At 34.1% G+C, this 18,023-nt stretch overlaps 2 protein-coding genes across 2 annotated transcripts in view; one reads left to right on the top strand and one right to left on the bottom strand.

Annotated features, from left to right (window-relative positions):
• Positions 1–580: 580 nt before the first annotated feature.
• On the bottom strand, positions 581–1,009 carry LOC145259244 (uncharacterized). Its single transcript, XM_080117084.1, has one exon. It carries the CDS (start codon positions 1,007–1,009, stop codon positions 581–583), a length of 429 nt encoding a protein of 142 aa, XP_079973210.1.
• Positions 1,010–4,947: 3,938 nt separating this feature from the next.
• The window catches only part of LOC145259201 (COMM domain-containing protein 8-like), a 51,534-nt gene continuing 38,458 nt past the window's right edge, over positions 4,948–18,023 (top strand). Inside the window, exon 1 of the mRNA XM_080117031.1 lies at positions 4,948–5,383. Within this exon, the coding sequence (XP_079973157.1) occupies positions 5,276–5,383 (108 nt within the window). The 5' untranslated portion in view covers positions 4,948–5,275. The remainder of the gene's footprint in view (positions 5,384–18,023) is intronic.

Below are 18,023 nucleotides of genomic sequence, written 5' to 3'. Positions count from 1 at the left end.
GCGGACGTACATGAGTAAGGCCCTTCTAGCGAAATACACATCGGCTTCGATGTTGTACACAGTTTGTAGCAGTCAACACTCGCTACATACAGGCAGGTGCTACTTCTCACGACTTCGAGACTTGAAATCCATTTCTCCTGGCTTCAATCACAATTGTCCAATCACAAGCCAGCTCTCAATCACATGATCGAGTATATAAAAGGCGAAATCACGAACCTTTAATTCTCTTTCTCGCTGCTTTGCCCAGAAGCAGACTTCACCCGGGGTTTAGGCCTCGGGTTGAACGTGAGTACAACGAGCTAATTATAGCTCTCTTCAAACTACCATTTATTTCCACGTGTTGTATCCAAATGGACACTCTCTGCCACGCTAAAGATCATACATTACTGCCGAATTTATTATGGTAGAAACAGTGTCCATTCGCTTTGTCGCATTCCATGCTTCTACTTCTGCTGGTACTCCTTCGCCTATAGGGCGATCTGTTGTGATGTGAGCGCTGGCGATCTACTTTCAGTAAATCCTGTATTTGTTTGGACAGCTTCTCGGCCGTTGATTTTAGCTCGGCTAGCTCCTCATCTCTTCATTGCGTAGGCTGTTGTTGTAGCGAGTTTACTCGGCATGCCCGGAGGTTCTCATGAATCCGGTCTGCTATTTCCGCGAGTTTGTCAGGCTCTGTTCCTTCTGCCATTGATGCGAGGATTTTTATTGTTGATACTAGTAGTTTATCCAGCCACAAACTCCTCATTATGTTCTCCGACATCTTGTTTTCTCCCAACAGGGTGCGCATATGACGTAACAACTGCGACGGAGTGCGGTCTCCAAGTTCGACCTGCGTAAAGAGGTTACATAGCATCGATTCATTGGATAAGCCAGTTCGTTTTAGGATTGCTTCCTTCAGCCGGTCGCAAGGGTTTTCTTCTGGTATAGTTTCGAGTAAATCTATTACCTCCTCAATGATGTCAGTAGGTAATTTCTCGACCAGGTAAATGTATCGTGTCCTTTGCGACATTATCCGCTTCACATCGAATAAAGCTTGGATCTGGATGAACCAGGATTTGATGTTGGCTGGGTTAAATACTGGGATGTGACTGAAGGTATTTCTGAAAGTGACAAATCCATGCTTGTTTCGCTTTGATTTAATTCCGAAAATGGTTTGGAAGCCTTTAAATTGCCGGTCTTTGTAGTCACTGTAGATTGTTGTCTGTGGTCCCCGTTTAAATGGGAGAATAATGTGATGTGGAACTCTTTAAACTGCGGCAAAGTGTGAGGTACACTCACTTGTGTGCTGCTTCGTGTTTGTAGGTTTTAGAAGGATGTAATTTCATAGTCTGGAACGAAAAAAAGGAGAGATGGGTAAATTGTCCTTGGTCAGGGCAGACATATTTTCTCTCTTACAGCCGTGCGCGATAACCGCCAATTTGTATGTTTCGGAAGGATGTGCATGTTTTATCTCATGAATGGGCGTCACCAATTTGTAGGGGAAAAGAAATTTAAGAGAAATTAAATTCCTCTGCCCCAAACAAAATAATAATAAAAAAAGAAATAAAACACAACGACACCTTCTCGTTTAAAATGTGCTGCATTTATTTTTCAACAAAACAAGATGAACAAGCAAAGTTCGATTGGTAAGAGTTCTTGTGAAATCATTGAGGTTAGAATATTCAAATTAGGTGAAAATCCTTTGTGGAATTATTAAGATTAAAAGGTCATGTTAGATGAAATCCTTCGTTAAAATAATAAGATTGGAAGGTGAAAATCTTTTGTGAAAATAATGTCCTTATTTCTAGGTTTTTGTTTTAACAGACAAAGTTCGCCTTATTTGAAAGTCCCATGAGGAAAGTAGTCCGTTGTTGTTAATTCTTATAGAAAATGTACGGAATCGGTGCGTGTGTGCATAAGTGTTGTTTTTTTGGATGTCCGCATGGCATGTGTAATTATAGTTTCGACAGATTTGAAAACGACGATGAAATGAAAACAAGAGGCATGTTCTTGTGTCAAGTCGTAGCGAAAAGAGAGAAAGAGAATGTTGTGTTTCGACCCGACACTTTGGACTCACACAAAAAAGAAACACGAAAAATACAAGTCGGAGAACAATGAAAGTGTATTTAACACAAACGTAAAATACAAACGTAAAATACGAACGTAAAATATGTAGGTTGCAAAACAATTGTGTTTGCAGCTTTTTAAGAAGTCCAAAAAAGTTCTTTTAATGTCTTCAGTCACGGCTCCTTTCAAGTTAAGAAGTAGAGAGATGGAATAATACGTCTTTTCTCCACTAATGTTCGTACGAAAGAGGAAGTTTAAAGAGAGTCTTTAGTCCAGCTTAATAAATAGGTTGCCGTGATTGGTCGATGAGCTGCACCTTTGGCCAATGAGACAGGGCCTTATTTAAATTGTAAGGAAAGGGAAATAAGATGAAAAGGGAGGTAACTCTAGTTTTTTTATAAGAAAGAATGTTTATTGCATTTAAATACTATTTGACTCGGATTCCAGCACAAGATTGCTGCTGCTGATATTTGGTTTGAGAAAGCGTTAAAAAAACAATCTTCTAAAATTTCTCATTGGTCGATATTGTCATGTGGTATTGTCTTCACCTACGTCCGCCAGAAATATGTCCATTTTGCTTTTGTTGCGTTCAGAAAAGTTTAATACTCACCAGAGTAGCAAGCGTCCGCGTATTTGTGCATTGCGTGAATGTGCATGTGACCGGTGGCATGACGGAGGAGGGTTGGACTTGTCGCAGGGAAGTGTTGGGTGGGAAAAGAGAAAAAAAGATGGCCCCTGGTGTTTTATAAACTGTGGTCTCGCGAGATCATGAGAAAACAGAGGGCACACATGCAAATGAGACAGGGTGAAAAACTGCATAAAAAGCAAGATTGGGTGAGAGGAAGGGACAGTGTCGTTTACAGCCATGAGGTTATTGTGTTACTATTGCGAGCGTTGGTGACGATTGAAATTAAATTCGATACAAAAAGCGCGTGGGCGTATTTGAAATTATGTCGCTGCTAGAACTTATTTTTGTGCAAATGCGCGGGAAAATTAAAATCAATGAATGTTCGTTTATTTGCGCACGAGTGCATGCGTGCGTGTGTGTGTGTGTGAGAGTAGTGACAGCACAAGGTTTTTGTTTATCGCCACAAGTGCTAATCTGGACTTGCACCAATTTTTCTATAACTATAATCCCCCCCCCCAAATATATCCATCCAAAAAAAAAAAACATAAAAAAATAATCAAGCAAACACACACACACACACACACACACACACACACACACACACCAAACTTCTTTCCTTTTCGTACAACATTGGAGCCGACGAGTATTTCGCTCGCGAGGCTTCACTCGTGTACGGCAGCCAAAAAACATTCAAAAGTAAAAACAATTTAGCATGAAAGTATAATCGACAACTCTAGAAGGGTCACATCAGTATTTACACCGTCAAATCTTGTTATTCTGTTAAAAAAAAATGATATCGAACGAATTTTAAGTAACCACTAGATCAAATAAAGTAAACCAACAAAGTATACATTTTTATATATTTATAACTATTTATTTAACAGAAAAAGAAACAATTTTTTAAAAAGAGTTTTATTGTCTTAACAAAACAAAATATAAAAAAACTTAAACTTTGGCGTGCGTAAAACTTGAAATAAAATATTTTACAAAAATATTTTAAAAATATTTTAAAACATTAATAATTCGTAATATCGTGATTTTACGGTTTTACCCTCAAATTAAATTTAAAAAAATATTAAAATATTTTTTAAAAACCGTGAAACTTTGCTGTGCGCAATAAAAGAAAATAAAAATATTTAAATAATTTTTTAAATATTTTTTCTTAAATATTAATTAAATATTTGGTTTTGTATTGTACACATAGATTCGAAAAAAGTTGTCAAAAAACAAATATATAACAAATAAATGTTATCAAAAGCAAGATAAATTACTTTTCTACCAAACTCGATACATTTTTCGTGTTTTTATTCAATGTAACATGTTTATTCAGCTCGAAAAACATACATTGTTTACTGATGTATTGGAAAATTCAAAATGGCGCCCGACTCTCTCTTTAACACGGTAAGTTCGAGAAAAGGTGTTATAAATAATAAACTAGACAAAATACTATTAAAAAACCACTGAATATATGTCAACCTATGTCACGGTAATATATATTGAGCGAGTTTCTAACAGTATTTTGTCTAGTTTTATATTTATAGCACCTTTTCCCAAACTTACCGTGTTACAGAGAGAGTCGGGCGCCATTTTGAATTTTCCAATACATCGGTAAACACAGTATGTTTTTCGAGCTGAATAAACATATTACATTAAATAAAAATACTGAAACATATCCAGTTAGATAGAAAAGTAACTTATCTTGCCTTTGATAACATTTATTTGTTATATATTTGTTTTTTGACAACTTTTTCGAATCCATGTGTACAGTAATACAAACCGAAATATTTTTTTATTTTAGGTTTTAAAACTTTAATAATTCGTAATATCGTGATTCAACGGTGTAAATACTGATGTGACCCTTCTAGAGTTGTCGAACTTCGCCGAGCTTAACTGCAAGACTGCCAACAATTTTTTATATAAAATTTTAAAATATTTTTTTTAAAGTAAAGACTTTATTTGTTATTAACGTGGAGTTTTAAATTTACTCTGGAATTACGTAGGTATTAATCAACAGGGACTTTTCCTCGGTATACACCGGCAAGACTTGGTAAACAAAAAAGCAAAAGTTAAAAAGGAATTTTATTAAATAGCATCATCTTTATTTTTAACGCAAATAGATCACAAATAAGTAGCTATTCCTGAAACTAAATTAAATTGATTGGACCAATTTCTCAGCGCTATTTCCTTTAAAATAATTTATGTCTGTAAGTAACTTTTTTTTTTAATCGTTTACTTTTGTCTTTTATTTCGTTTTAAGTTGAAAGAAAACAATTGGATTAAGTTTTAAAGTATTGAAAACATACCCACAACGGAATTGTAAGGGCGTCTGCTAAAATTTCGTTTCGTTTCATTTCGGTTTTTCCTTTTCACTTTTTTTTTTTTTAATCGTTTACTTTTGTCTTTTATTTCGTTTTAAGTTGAAAGAAAACAATCGGATTAAGTTTTAAAGTCTAAAACATGAAAACAAACCCACAACGGAATTGTAATGTAGGGCGTCTGCTAAAAATTTCGTTTCGTTTCATTTCGGTTTTTCCTTTTCACTTTTTTTTTTTTTTTTTTAAATAACCCAAAAACCGGAAGTTAAAATGAACACAAGCCAAAATGGCTGACATTGAGAGACATGCGAACCCAGAATCCGCCGAAAAGAAGAAAGAGAGAATTGCTGCTTGGAAATCTGTCTCCAGAGCAAAATTGCCAGTTGTGAAAACGGTAATTTAATACGTAGTCACAGTTCGTCCATGCCATAAAAAACATGTCTAATTGATATCTTTATTTTATATTCGCTTTCTCTTTAGTAATCTCTACTCGCCCCCATCAGCTGATGCTCGTCTGACAAGTGTTGTTTGTTTTGTTTGCTCTCATCTTTGTTGCTATTTTGATTATATCTACATTGTAGATTCTACAAACACTAGTACATTTTAAAATTCACAAACAAATTAATTGTTTCTATTTCAGGAGAATTCCGTCCATGCAACATAAGAGTTGAAAAAAAAAAAAAAAAAAAAAAAAACAAAAACAACATACACCCCTCCCGATCTTAAGAATGGCTTTCTAAATTTGCTTGTAATGTTAAACTACTGAAATGCTCATCTACAGAATTTGAGACGAACTGTTTTTCGGTGCTTGTTAGGATAGAAGTCGACAGATCGTTTTTTTTTTTTTTTTAATATGTGGTGACTGGTGGTTGTAGCAAAAACAATACTTAATTGTCGTGCCGAAAATAGTAATATATCAACAACAACAACAAAATAAAAATAAATAATAAATAAATTTGCTAATATTGGAACGAAATTTCGGAAATCGTAATTTTGAATTTACCATGAAAACAATGGTATATACGTATTTCTCAGATGATTATATAAAAAAATTACGAAAATCGATAAGGTAGAAAATAAAACAATAGAATTTGATGTAAACGATTATAAGACATAGGAGAATTCAAAAGGGAGGTAATTTTCCGTTTTGATTTAAACACGATGGCGGTAGTTTTTCACCTGCTAACACGATTAAACCTGTTTTGTTTAATAATTCAGTAATATTCAGGTAATTTCGACTGCATAATTTTGAAGCTATCATTGTAATTTATTAGAATTGACAAAAAAAAAAAAAAGAAATCAGTTGAAACCATTGTTTCTTTTTTGTTTTTGTTTTTTTTTATCTGAAAACTCCATTTATCAACTACAAAATTTCGTCCCAATTCTATAGAAGCGCCCTTTTATATTTTTTAGTTTAAAAAATCCTAGGTATTATTTTATTTATTTATTTATTTTTTTTTTTACATTAGGTCCACCGCCACAATTTCTTTAAAATGATGTATTTTATAGGTTTTCGACTATGTTGAATAGGAAAATCGCATTTAAATTTTGCAGAGACAAGTAGTTATCAAGATATAAAGACCTGTATTATGCACTGTAATTCTTTGGCGGCCACGTTTTTATGCGCAATAAACAAGTTTACTTCTCTGCGAAGTAGACATGTGCATAATACAGGTCTTTATATCTTGATAACTACTTGTCTCTGCAAAATTCAAATGCGATTTTCCTATTCAGCATAGTCAAAAACCTAATGGTCATCATTTTAAAGAAAATTGTTGAGGTGCATAAAACCTATTGGGTACTTATGCAGAATACGATTCAATTTTTACTGTGTTTTTGTTTATTAAATTGTTAGGTGAAAGTACAGAATAGAGTTCTTATTTAGAATTCAACTTATATTCAGAACGTGAGATATTATATAATTATTTCCAGTCAAATAACATCGCAGCCCACAAGAGCCATGATGGCCAAGACTTGAGTTTTGCCCTCACTTGGGCTCATGAGTTAGACATATCTGAACTAGGGATTTGAAACCCAGGCCTTCTGCATGCAAGGCAAGTACTCTGCCACATGAACAAACACACCACACACAAGAAAGTCTATTAACTAATTAAGCAAACCGCGACAAAATCTGACTATGGAATGAACCTACTTCATCGTAAACAAGGGATGTAGTTATCCAACCAACTATAACCCAAGCCAATTTCTCACAAGTAGGAATCCAAGTTTGGATATGTCTAACTGATGAACCCAAATGAGGGCGAAACTCGACTCTTGGACTTCTGGTGTGTTGGCTATCATGGCTCTTGTGAGCTGCAACATTGTTTGACTGTGAAAATAATTATATATACTAGCATTTTAGCCCGGCGTTGCCCGGGTGTTTGAAGGTGTATGTTGAGCAAAAAAAAAAAAAAAAAAAAGCGATCAATTTTTTTTAATTTGACCCCTATTATGACCCCTTAACATTTATTGTTTGGGGCTCAAATCAAGTTATTAAGTTAGATCCATGTCCAAGGAACCTATATCTAAAATTTCAAGTGTTTAGACCCAAAATTGGTGGAGGAGTTTGGTAGCGTTCTCAAAGGTCAAATCGGTGAACTTTGACTCCTTAACAGACAAATTTCTGGCCGAAAACTGATTACAAAGATTTTCCCAAATCTCAGTACCCTGTATATCAAATTTCCAGTCTGTAGATTTAAAATTGACAGAGTTATTGTGTAGGGAAATATACACGCAGACACGTTCACTTTTATAGATATACTAGCATTTCAGCCCGACATTGCCTGGGTGTTTGGATATGTCTGTTGAGCAAAAAAAAACAAAAACAAAATGGTAGTAGGAAGGCAGGCTCGAACCCGTACATCGAAGGAGAAAAAGAATGGGGAAAAAACATGACGTCTATGCTGTTATGACCACCGCCAAACTGGAAGGGACATTTTTTAACATTAAGCCTAGATAATCGAAAGGAGAGGATGACTTTAAAAAATATCAGAGAGAAAAGCGACCCCCCCCCCCCCTGTAGAAAAGTTCCCAGTTGAAGGTGAAGATATTAATGTTTTTAGCAATTTTTTTCGATATTTGTCGTCTGAAAGGTCGGACTTTAAAACAATACTGATCTTGGTAAAATCCATTGCCTCTGTCGAAAGTTTTAGGCAGACATGCAAACATACATACATACATTTATATATTGGTAACTAAAAATTTTCGACCCAAACCGATTAAAAAGCTGGCCCTATCTCTGAATACCCTTATGGTCAATTTCAAATGTTTAGACCAGAAAGTGTCTGAGTAATTTGGTAGAGACTGCAGAGGTCATATATTTTTTTTAACTTTGACCCCTATTCTGACCCCTTAACATTTATTGTTTTGGGCTCAAATCAAGTTAAGTTAGATCCATGTCTAAGGAACCTATATCTAAAATTTCAAGTGTTTAGAGCTAAAATTGTCGGAGAAGTTTGGTAGAGTTCTCAAAGATCAAATCGTTGAACTTTGACTCCTTAACAGCCAAATTTCTGGCCGAAAACTGATTTCAAAGATTTTCCAAAATCTCACTACCTAGTATATCAAATTTCGAGTCTGTAGACTGAAAGTTGACAGAGTTATTGTGTAGGGAAATGTACACACAGACAGACAGACTCTTTTACTTAAAACTAAAATGTTTGACTTTTGGATAAAATTACTTTGGTTTTTAATTTAATTTCCAAATTAATTATAATTTGCTTTCTGAAAAATGTCATTTTAATTTAACGCGAAATTTGATATTTTTAAGTTAATTGCTATTTCAGTCATCTAAATTATTTAGTGTGAAATCATAATATCGTATGCATCCAAATATTCTTTTGTTGGCATTGGTTTCCCAGGTATTTTTCTACTCAGAATTTTTTTTAGAAAGACATTATTACATACAGGAGGTACCGTGTAAAGGTTGCCAATATCTTAAGTGAAAGTGATTTTTGTGGAACAAACTGGATTCGAACTTGAAACATCCAGGTAGTCAGTCTATGCCGTTACCCACTTGACCACTGTAATTTCGTAATATACTCAAACAAGATCATTGTCTATTTTAGGTTTGGAGGTTAAATTTTTTGTTTTCATTTTTTAAGAATTCCAAGGGGAGACAATTCAAAGAGTTCCTATTTACTTTGCCTCCCCACAAAGGAAAAGTTAGACACCAAGGTGGTTTTTTAATGTGGAGAAAGGAACAAAAATAAAAAAAAATTGTCTCAGTCACGAAGGATTTCGCCCCCACTAACTGAGAACCAAAAGCGTGAAGCATAGTATCAGAACAGATACTACACTTCGATCATGGCCCGAAGGCCAAGAAATCTCTTGCTAAAGTTGTACATAACATATTAGTAAAAGAAAAGCAAAACAGTAAATTAACAATAACACAAAATAAAACATTATGTGAACATTTATTGAATTAATATAAAATTTTTTAACTTCTATATAAAAATTAGAATTTTGAAATAAATTACAACAAGAAGAGACGTTGCGAGCCTGTCCTTGTTTTATCGTTATTTCCATGGCAGATGCTCGTCTGAACTCCAATCTCTGGTCCCCCCTCGCCAATCTTTCACGAAAAACACCCGTCTAGCTGAATCGACTGTGAAAAATTTCCCCCACTCTATATCTGTGCCTAAATCAAAATGCGGATTCCATGAATAAAGCTTCTTTCTTAGAACTGCACACCTGTGGAACTCTGTTCTGTCTGCCTGCTTCCCTCCGGACTACAACTTGAAGACATCCAAGTCCAATGTTAACAAATTCCTAATGAACCGCCCCCTTAAGTAAACACTTCAGCAAGTCTCCTCACTAACGTAATGTACTTGCAATAACCCTTATCCCTGAGTGGCTTCCGGGCCTTGATAAGTGGTGATCACTGTGTAAAAAAAAAAAATAAAAAAAAAAAATGTAGGACTTGAAGAAAAAAATGTTTTGAAAATGTACGACTTTTTTAAAAAACTATTTAATGAACAGTCTAAAAGATTTTGAAATGAATGAAAGCATTTAAAAGTTTTTTAATGAAAATGTAAGAATTTTAAAAAATTAAACTTTGGCGCTTCTGCACTATTAGGACAAAATTTCAGAAATCATAATACTGAATTTCACATGAAAACAATGGTATTTACATATTCCTTATATTTTTTAAGATGATTATATTAAAAAATTACGAAAATTGATGAGATAGAAAATTATTTATTGAAGAAAATAAAAAATAGAATTTGATGAAGACGATTGTAAGACACAGGAGAGCTCAAAAGAGAGGTAATTTTCCGTTTCAATTCAAACAAGATGGCAACAAGTTTTCATTTGTTAACACGATTAAAGTTCTTTTTAATATTTCAATAATATTCAGGTAATTTCAACTGCATAATATGGAAGCTACCATTGTAAATTATTAGAATTGACAAAAACATGAGTTGAAACCATTGCTTTTTTTTATCTGAAAATTTCATTTATTGACTACAAAATTTCGTCCCAATTCTGTAGAAGTGCCTAAACTTTTGTTATAAATCAAAATAATTATTAAAAATTATAATTTTAGAACTTGAATTGTCTCCCTTTGGAATCTTCTTCTTCTTCTTCTTCTATATATATAAAAGCCAAACGTCTGTGTGTATGTATGTTTGTTTGTAACGCTAAAACTTTTGAAAGACGAAACCAAACTTGACAAATTTGGTATCATATCGAAGCCCCATCACCCGGATGACAAATATCGAAATTTCACGTCAAATGGACCACTAGAAGTTGGTCAACTGATCAGTTATCTTCGAGGGGGGGCCCCAAAAAGCCTGTCCTTATCTATATATATAAAAGACAAATGTTTGTTTGTAACGCTAAAACTTGAGATGAAAGATTCCTCTCCCCTAAGAATAAAACATATGTTCAATATCTGCTTTTGTTTTTTCATTGTTTATATGGTCCCGAGCAACGCCGGGTAGCCCTGCTAGTTCAGAAATAAAAGCAAAAAAATTATCCTTCAAACCTAAGAAGCACAAGTGCCTTATTTTTTTTATTTTTTTTATTTAGTCCATGTTTTTTTTTTTGTTTATTAGCTTTTTTTTTTTTTTTTTTTGTTTTTTTCAATAACCAACAAAATCTACCCACTCTTCAGGCTACAATTAATTGGACGGGATGTTATTACTCCAGTAGTTTCTTCCCCAGAATCGCTAGACTTTGGAATTCCATTCCGGGTCCCTACTTCCCCAACTGTACTGACGTGCAGAAGTTCAAGTGTAACGTAAACAGACATCTTGCTGCCCAAATCCCCACATAGTACCCCATTAGATGTTACCCCTGATAGTATCCCCTTACACCAAAGTGGCAATGTGCCTTGTTTGGGGTGAAAATGTAATTAAAAAAAAAAAAAAATCCAGGTTGTCCTCGACGGTCGTACATCTAAACAATATGATATAAATGCGGGGGTGCCCCAGGGTTCTATCCTTGGACCTCTATTGTTCCTGATATTCATAAATGACCTCCCCGACAAAATTGCCTCTGAGATGGATATATATGCTGATGACACTACACTCTATGGCAGGCACGACAGGAAGACGAATGAACACATTTCTAAAGAAATGGTAGAAACACTAGAGGAAGACCTCCAATCTGTAGTGGAATGGGGATAAAAGTGGTTGGTCGCGTTCAATGTTGCCAAGACTAAACTAGTTTCATTCAATAATTACAAGAAACCCTCTCTACCACCCATAGCAATGGCCAACGACTCTTTATCTGAGAGTCCATCTTTCAAACTCCTTGGCCTAACATTCACAGGAAACATGAGTTGGAACAATTACATTGAAGGCATTGCCAGGGCCGCTGCAAGAAAGGTGGGCTCTCTCTACCGTGCTAGAAAACTACTAACACCCGAAAGTATCCTGTACCTCTATAAGGCCACCATTCGCCCATGTATGGAGTATTGGTGCCACATCTGGGCTGGTGCATCTGCTACTAGTCTCTCGCTCCTTGACAAGGTTCAAAAGAGAGTCGCAAACCTGATAGGCCCTGAACTGGCATCTAAGTTTCAGCCTCTGTCCCATCGACGAAATGTTGCATCCCTCTGCCTTTTCTACAAGTATTTTAGTGGTGAATGCTCTGACGAACTGCAATCACTTGTGCCCCCACGACGTGAGCACCCTCGACAAACCCGACAGGCTGCTAAATCCCACCCCCACACTATAGAGATCCCTAGATGTAAAAGATCTTTTTACTCCAATAGTTTCTTCCCCAGAACCGCTAGACTCTAGAATTCCATTCCAGGTCCCTGCTTCCCCAACACTACTGACGTGCAGAAGTTCAAGTGTAACGTGAACCGACACCTTGCTGCCCAAATCCCTACATAGTACCCCAGTAGTTGTTGCCCCTGATAGTAGCCCCCTACAGCAAAGTGGCAATTTGCCTTGTTTGGGGTGAAAATGTAATAAAAAAAAAAATTAAAAAAAAATGTTTTTACTCAAACAATTGCATAAAATTGAACGAACCATTTTGGGAAGTATGTAGATTAACATCCTCAGTTAAATTATCCTCCATCCCCTAAAAACGATATTATATTTTTTTAGGGTTATTTTACCTTATTCGGACAGTTAACAAACATATTGTTTTAATACTAAGTAAGTCTGACTAGTATGACCTTATTACGATATGTAATCGTCCGTCTAGCATGTTCATATCACCTAAAAAAAATAGAGAAAAAAATAATGCACAAAATTTATCTCTCATAGTAAAAGTAGAAAAATAGTTAACTGTCCTAAAACCCTAGGATGACATGGAAGTGGAAGATCATTTTATGTTAAACTAGCCTGGGTGCCTGGTGTTACCTGAGTGTCTGGAGGTGTGTGTTGAGCAAAAAAAAAAAAAAAAAGAAAGAAAATTACAAATGCAAAAAAAAAAAAAGGAAGGAAAATTACAAATGCAAAAAAAAAAAAAAAAGGAAGGAAAATTACAAATGCAAAAAAAAAGGAAAGAAAATTACAAATGCAAAAAAAAAAAAGGAAAGAAAATTACAAATGCAAAAAAAAAAAGGAAAGAAAATTACAAATGCAAAAAAAAAAAGGAAAGAAAATTACAAATGCAAAAAAAAAAGGAAAGAAAATTACAAATGCAAAAAAAAGGAAAGAAAATTACAAATGCAAAAAAAAAAAAGGAAAGAAAATTACAAATGCAAAAAAAAAAAGGAAAGAAAATTACAAATGCAAAAAAAAAAAGGAAAGAAAATTACAAATGCAAAAAAAAAAGGAAAGAAAATTACAAATGCAAAAAAAAAAGGAAAGAAAATTACAAATGCAAAAAAAAAAAAGGAAAGAAAATTACAAATGCAAAAAAAAAAAAGGAAAGAAAATTACAAATGCAAAAAAAAAAAGGAAAGAAAATTACAAGTGCAAAAAAAAAAAAAAAAAAAAGGAAGGAAAATTACAAAAAAAAAAAGTGGTGGCAGGCAGGTCTGAACCCATACCGCGAAGGAGGAAAATAAAATAAAAAAGTGACGTGTTAGCTGTTGCGCCCATCGCCAAACTGAAAGTGACATAGGTTCAAATTAAGGCTAGAAAATCGAAAATATAAGCGAAAAAAAAGACACCTCGCTGTAGAAAAGTGCTCAGTGTGAAGGAATTAATGCTTTTGGCCAATTTTTCGATATGGCGTCTGAAGGGTCGAACTTCAAAATGATGAAAATCCGTCACCTCTATTGAAAGTTTTTGCAAGATATGCATGCATACATACATACGTACATACATACATTTAACAGACAGGGGAGATTTATAAGCAAATCTGATCCATCCACTAAATTTTTTAATTATTTTGTTTTATCTTTTAATTATTTTTAGGCTAACCACATGTAATCGCCCAAAAAAGTAGAATCTTTTATATTTTTGTGGGGAGGGGGGGTAGTTGAGTGTTAATCTATATAATATTGTGCTTGTTCCTTCTTTAGTTAGTCCATACATTACTCCTTGAAAAAAAGCCAATCTAGCAACCCTGGACAATAATATGAGTAACCTCCCTTTGATGTAACATCATTTTCGGATATCATTATAATAATATATGATCGTTGTTTTAATGGTGAGAAAAGAAACTTGTAGTAATTTTGATGTGCAGCAGTTCTTCACCAAAGAAAGAAGTTAGCGAAATATTACATAAAAAAAGAATATCCGAAAGAAACAGGGTGAAAAATAAAAATGAACATTGTCTACCAAGACGTGCTGGACTAGCAGTATCAGAATTTTTGTAGGAATTTTTGACACCCCTAACACGAAACTGCGAATACAATATAAAAATCTCGTAATTTCTCTGTTAAAAGTGGGTTATTTATTTTCTTTATGGATTATACTTCCAAAATAAACTATTACAGTTGTTTTAAAAGTAATAGAAATATTTTTTTTTTTTTTTTTTTTTAAACAGTAATGAATTTTCCGAACTCAATATTTTTCAATTTTTAAACTTTAAAAATCTATCAAAATTTTTCTATTGATTCTATTTTTACGATATTTTCAGGGTCAATGTGAAATTTTATGTTCTTTCCAATAAACCGAATATAATATTTTAGACAAACGTTTTTTTTTTAATTCACGCCCCCCTCCCCTCAAGTGTCACCCATTTTGAAATGTCTATTAAAAAGTAAATAATTAATTTATGTCGGGGAGTTTTATATATCACAAATTGAAGAGGAAAGGTCAATAAATAATATATTCAAATTTAAAACAAAAAAAAAATCGCTTTTTTAGAAATTTACCTGTAAAGTCCGAAGTTTAAAACCTTATTTTATAAGAACACATTGTTTTTTTTTTTGTCTTTTTTTTTTTTTAATGAAACCTTGGTCCTTGCTCCTTTAATTGAAAAAATAATTAGGGCTTGAATTACATTTTTCGAGGAGTTATAAGCTTGGAAAGACAGGGGGTCGAATAATTCACGCCTCTCATTTTGAAATGTCTATTAAAAAGTAAATAATTAATTATGTCGGGGAGTTTTATATATCACAAATTGAAGAGAAAAGGTCAATAAATAATATATTCAAATTTAAAACAAAAAAAAAAATCGCTTTTTTAGAAATTTACCTGTAAAGTCCGAAGTTTAAAACCTTTTTTTAAAAAAAAAAAACACATTTTTTTTTTTTTTTTTTTTTTAATAAAACCTTGGTCCTTGCTCCTTTAATTGAAAAAAAAAATTAGGGCTTGAATTACATTTTTCGAGGAGTTATAAGCTTGGAAAGATGGGGTGGAATTATTCACTATTTTCATGAAATTTCTGACACTGCTAGTGCTGGACTGAAGGAGTAAATTTAAGATTATCTCTAACAATGTGATTTTATTAGTTGTATTGAACTATGTAGCACAATATTATTTTCTGAGTATTTATTAGTACTTATTAATTTATCTCATTTGGGTCAGTTCTATTTTTAAAATACAATGGACATTATTTTCATAGAATTGGTAATAAACTCCTAATTAGTGTGTGTTATTCGTTATCTGTCTAAAAACAAACTAATTTTTTGTGCTACCCAGAAAAATATCAGCTTTATCAAAACCTATTTGTTGATTAAATATGTTTCTCATTTCGTGTAATTTCTGCAAGTCCTGCTAAGAGGAAAACTTAATATTTATACCTTAAAAATAAGGGATTTAAATGAGATAATTTTATAGAAGTTATTTAATTTTCATGGTAAAGGTGAACCCAACAAATCAATTGAATACCCTAGAAAAGTCACTTCTGATTAATGTTTAGTTTTGAAATATGCAAACAAAGACATGATTTGTGGTGATTTTAAATGGTACCTCTCCTTTTATCATAAATTGAATTCATTAATAAGAAAAAAATTAAAATAAAATAATGGGGTACACCCAGGCTTGAACAGGGGATCATTCGATCTGTAGTTGAATACTCTAACACTGAGCTGTATCTCCCGATGACAATAAATCTGTTGTTTTTTTGTTTTTGAGAAGAAATGATTTGCTGAGATTTTATTTCTCTTGGCCAGTGTAATGTAAAATATACCCCTGTAAAAATTCTTGTTTGCTTTTTTTTTTTTATCTGTAAGAGGGAAAGACTAACCCAGATCAGACTTTTTCAATTTTTGATACTTATCAGATGAATTTCTCTACAAAACATATCTAAGAACACTGCCAGACATAGAAATTACCTTTATGTGAAATTTGCAAAAGATAAGCTCAGCTGTTTTGGAACCTTTAGAGGAAGGAACTTACTAACACACACACAAAGTGATATTTATATAATAGGGATTTTAATGATTATTTTTATTTATTACGAAAGTTTGATTTTTTATTTTAAGTCATTTTTATATAATGATCACTTTCATTCATTTCAGAAAAAGTATGAAAAATTGCCGGTTATAATTTGTTTCAAAATTCTAATCTATACATATAAAAGACAAAACAGCAGCACGTGTTTTTATATGTCCAGCAAAGGCTTTTTTTGCGGAGGTACTTGATGTGTGTGTGTGTGGGGGGGGTTACTATTCTTTAGAACTTTTTATATACTCCCTAGATTATAATATCTACGATTTGCGAACGCAGGTCGTATCTACATTTATTTGCATCGACTTTTATAAGATTCACGCTATTCCTTCCTCTCGCGTGTTTGTTTGGCTTTTTCATATAAAAGCAAAACTTAATTGAAAGTGAATGTTCAGAAAGCAATCAGCTTTGATCAATCTGGGAGAAATCCTCATATCAGACAATTGCTATTCATTTGGATACTCCCTTTTTGTGGGGAGCTGGTTTTCCCCAACATCGTGGGGAACTTGAAATGGTGGAAAGCTGAACTGGCCTATAGCCAACGTTTGTTTCTGCAAGTCAACTTTTTGATTTGACATCGATAAATTTCAACGCTTTTCACTTCCTATGGCCTCGTAGCATCACAGTGATCTCACATTTTCTTTCACTTTCTTTTGCGTCGTCAGGTTCGTCACGTGTTCGAAACACGTTTTTTTTTTCTTTTACACTTACAAACACCCAAGCAACGCTGCGTACCCCCACTAGTCTATATCTTCTATAAATATAAAAGCGAAAATGTATGTATGTATGTTCGCTTTTTCTGTATGTCAACAAAAGACTTTTTTCAGAGAAGCGGTCGCTCGCTTCACAACTTTTTAAAACTTTTTATATCACATATAAATCGTAATATCTCACAGTTAACATCGAAGCTCGCCTGTCTATTTAATTTGCTCGATTTCGGGAAGATAAATATTCTACATTTGTCGCTCGCCGCATGTGGGTTAGTCTTTTTCCTATAACATCTTGGGGGGGGGAAAAAAAAAGCGTTTAGCAGTAAATGAAATCCCGCAGTCAAACTTGCCCTCATTAAGTCATTAAAACGTGCACCTGCTAAATCCAAGTAATTAAATAAATTCAAACGTGTTTCCGTTAGCATGTCACGGTGGGGCAATGGTTAATGTCGCACGTTTTTTTTTTCACACTTTAATTTACAACTTTGCCTCAAGGGTTCGGGTTCGATCCTCATACTTACTTTTTTTTTTTTAACCCACCCCCACCCCTGGAGTTTCCACACACACCTCCAAACACCCGGGCAACGCTGGGTACCCCTCGCTAGTATATATATAGAGAGCAAAATGTATGTGTTTGTATGTCTCACAAAAACGTTCAACAGAGGCGACGGATCCTCACGAGACCGGTATCGTTTTAAAGCTCGACCCTTCGGACAAAAAATATCGAAAAATTGGCCAAAATCATTAATTCCTCCACCCTTAACTGGGCAGTTTTTTACAAGTAGGGGTCGTTTTCTTTGGGGGGGGGGTTGTTGCATCGCCATTTTTGCAAGTCATCGTATCGGTTGGATTGACTTTGCTTAATTTCAACGTTAAAACTTTCTGGTTGGACGATGTCACATTTTTTTTTTTTTCTCCTTCGCATTACGGGTTCAAGTCTGCCTACTACCACTTTTTTTTTCTCGCTCCACCTAAACTGCCTATTGTTGTTTCGCTTCCCCCCCACCCACCTCGCTACTACCAATTTATTTTTTTTAATCCCCCCGGGGTTCCTTACTCGACCCAAGCAATGCCG

This window comes from Euprymna scolopes, chromosome 34, assembly GCF_053919585.1.
Source record: "Euprymna scolopes isolate OS-2025 chromosome 34, ASM5391958v1, whole genome shotgun sequence".
NCBI classification, from domain to species: domain Eukaryota; kingdom Metazoa; phylum Mollusca; class Cephalopoda; order Sepiida; family Sepiolidae; genus Euprymna; species Euprymna scolopes.
Note: the sequence above shows the minus strand (reverse complement) of the source record. Positions and strands in the feature narration are given on the sequence as shown.

Bases quoted from the DNA above. Each gene is read 5' to 3' on its own strand.
- LOC145259244 (XM_080117084.1), bottom strand. From the start codon at position 1,009: ATGTCGCAAAGGACACGATACATTTACCTGGTCGAGAAATTACCTACT.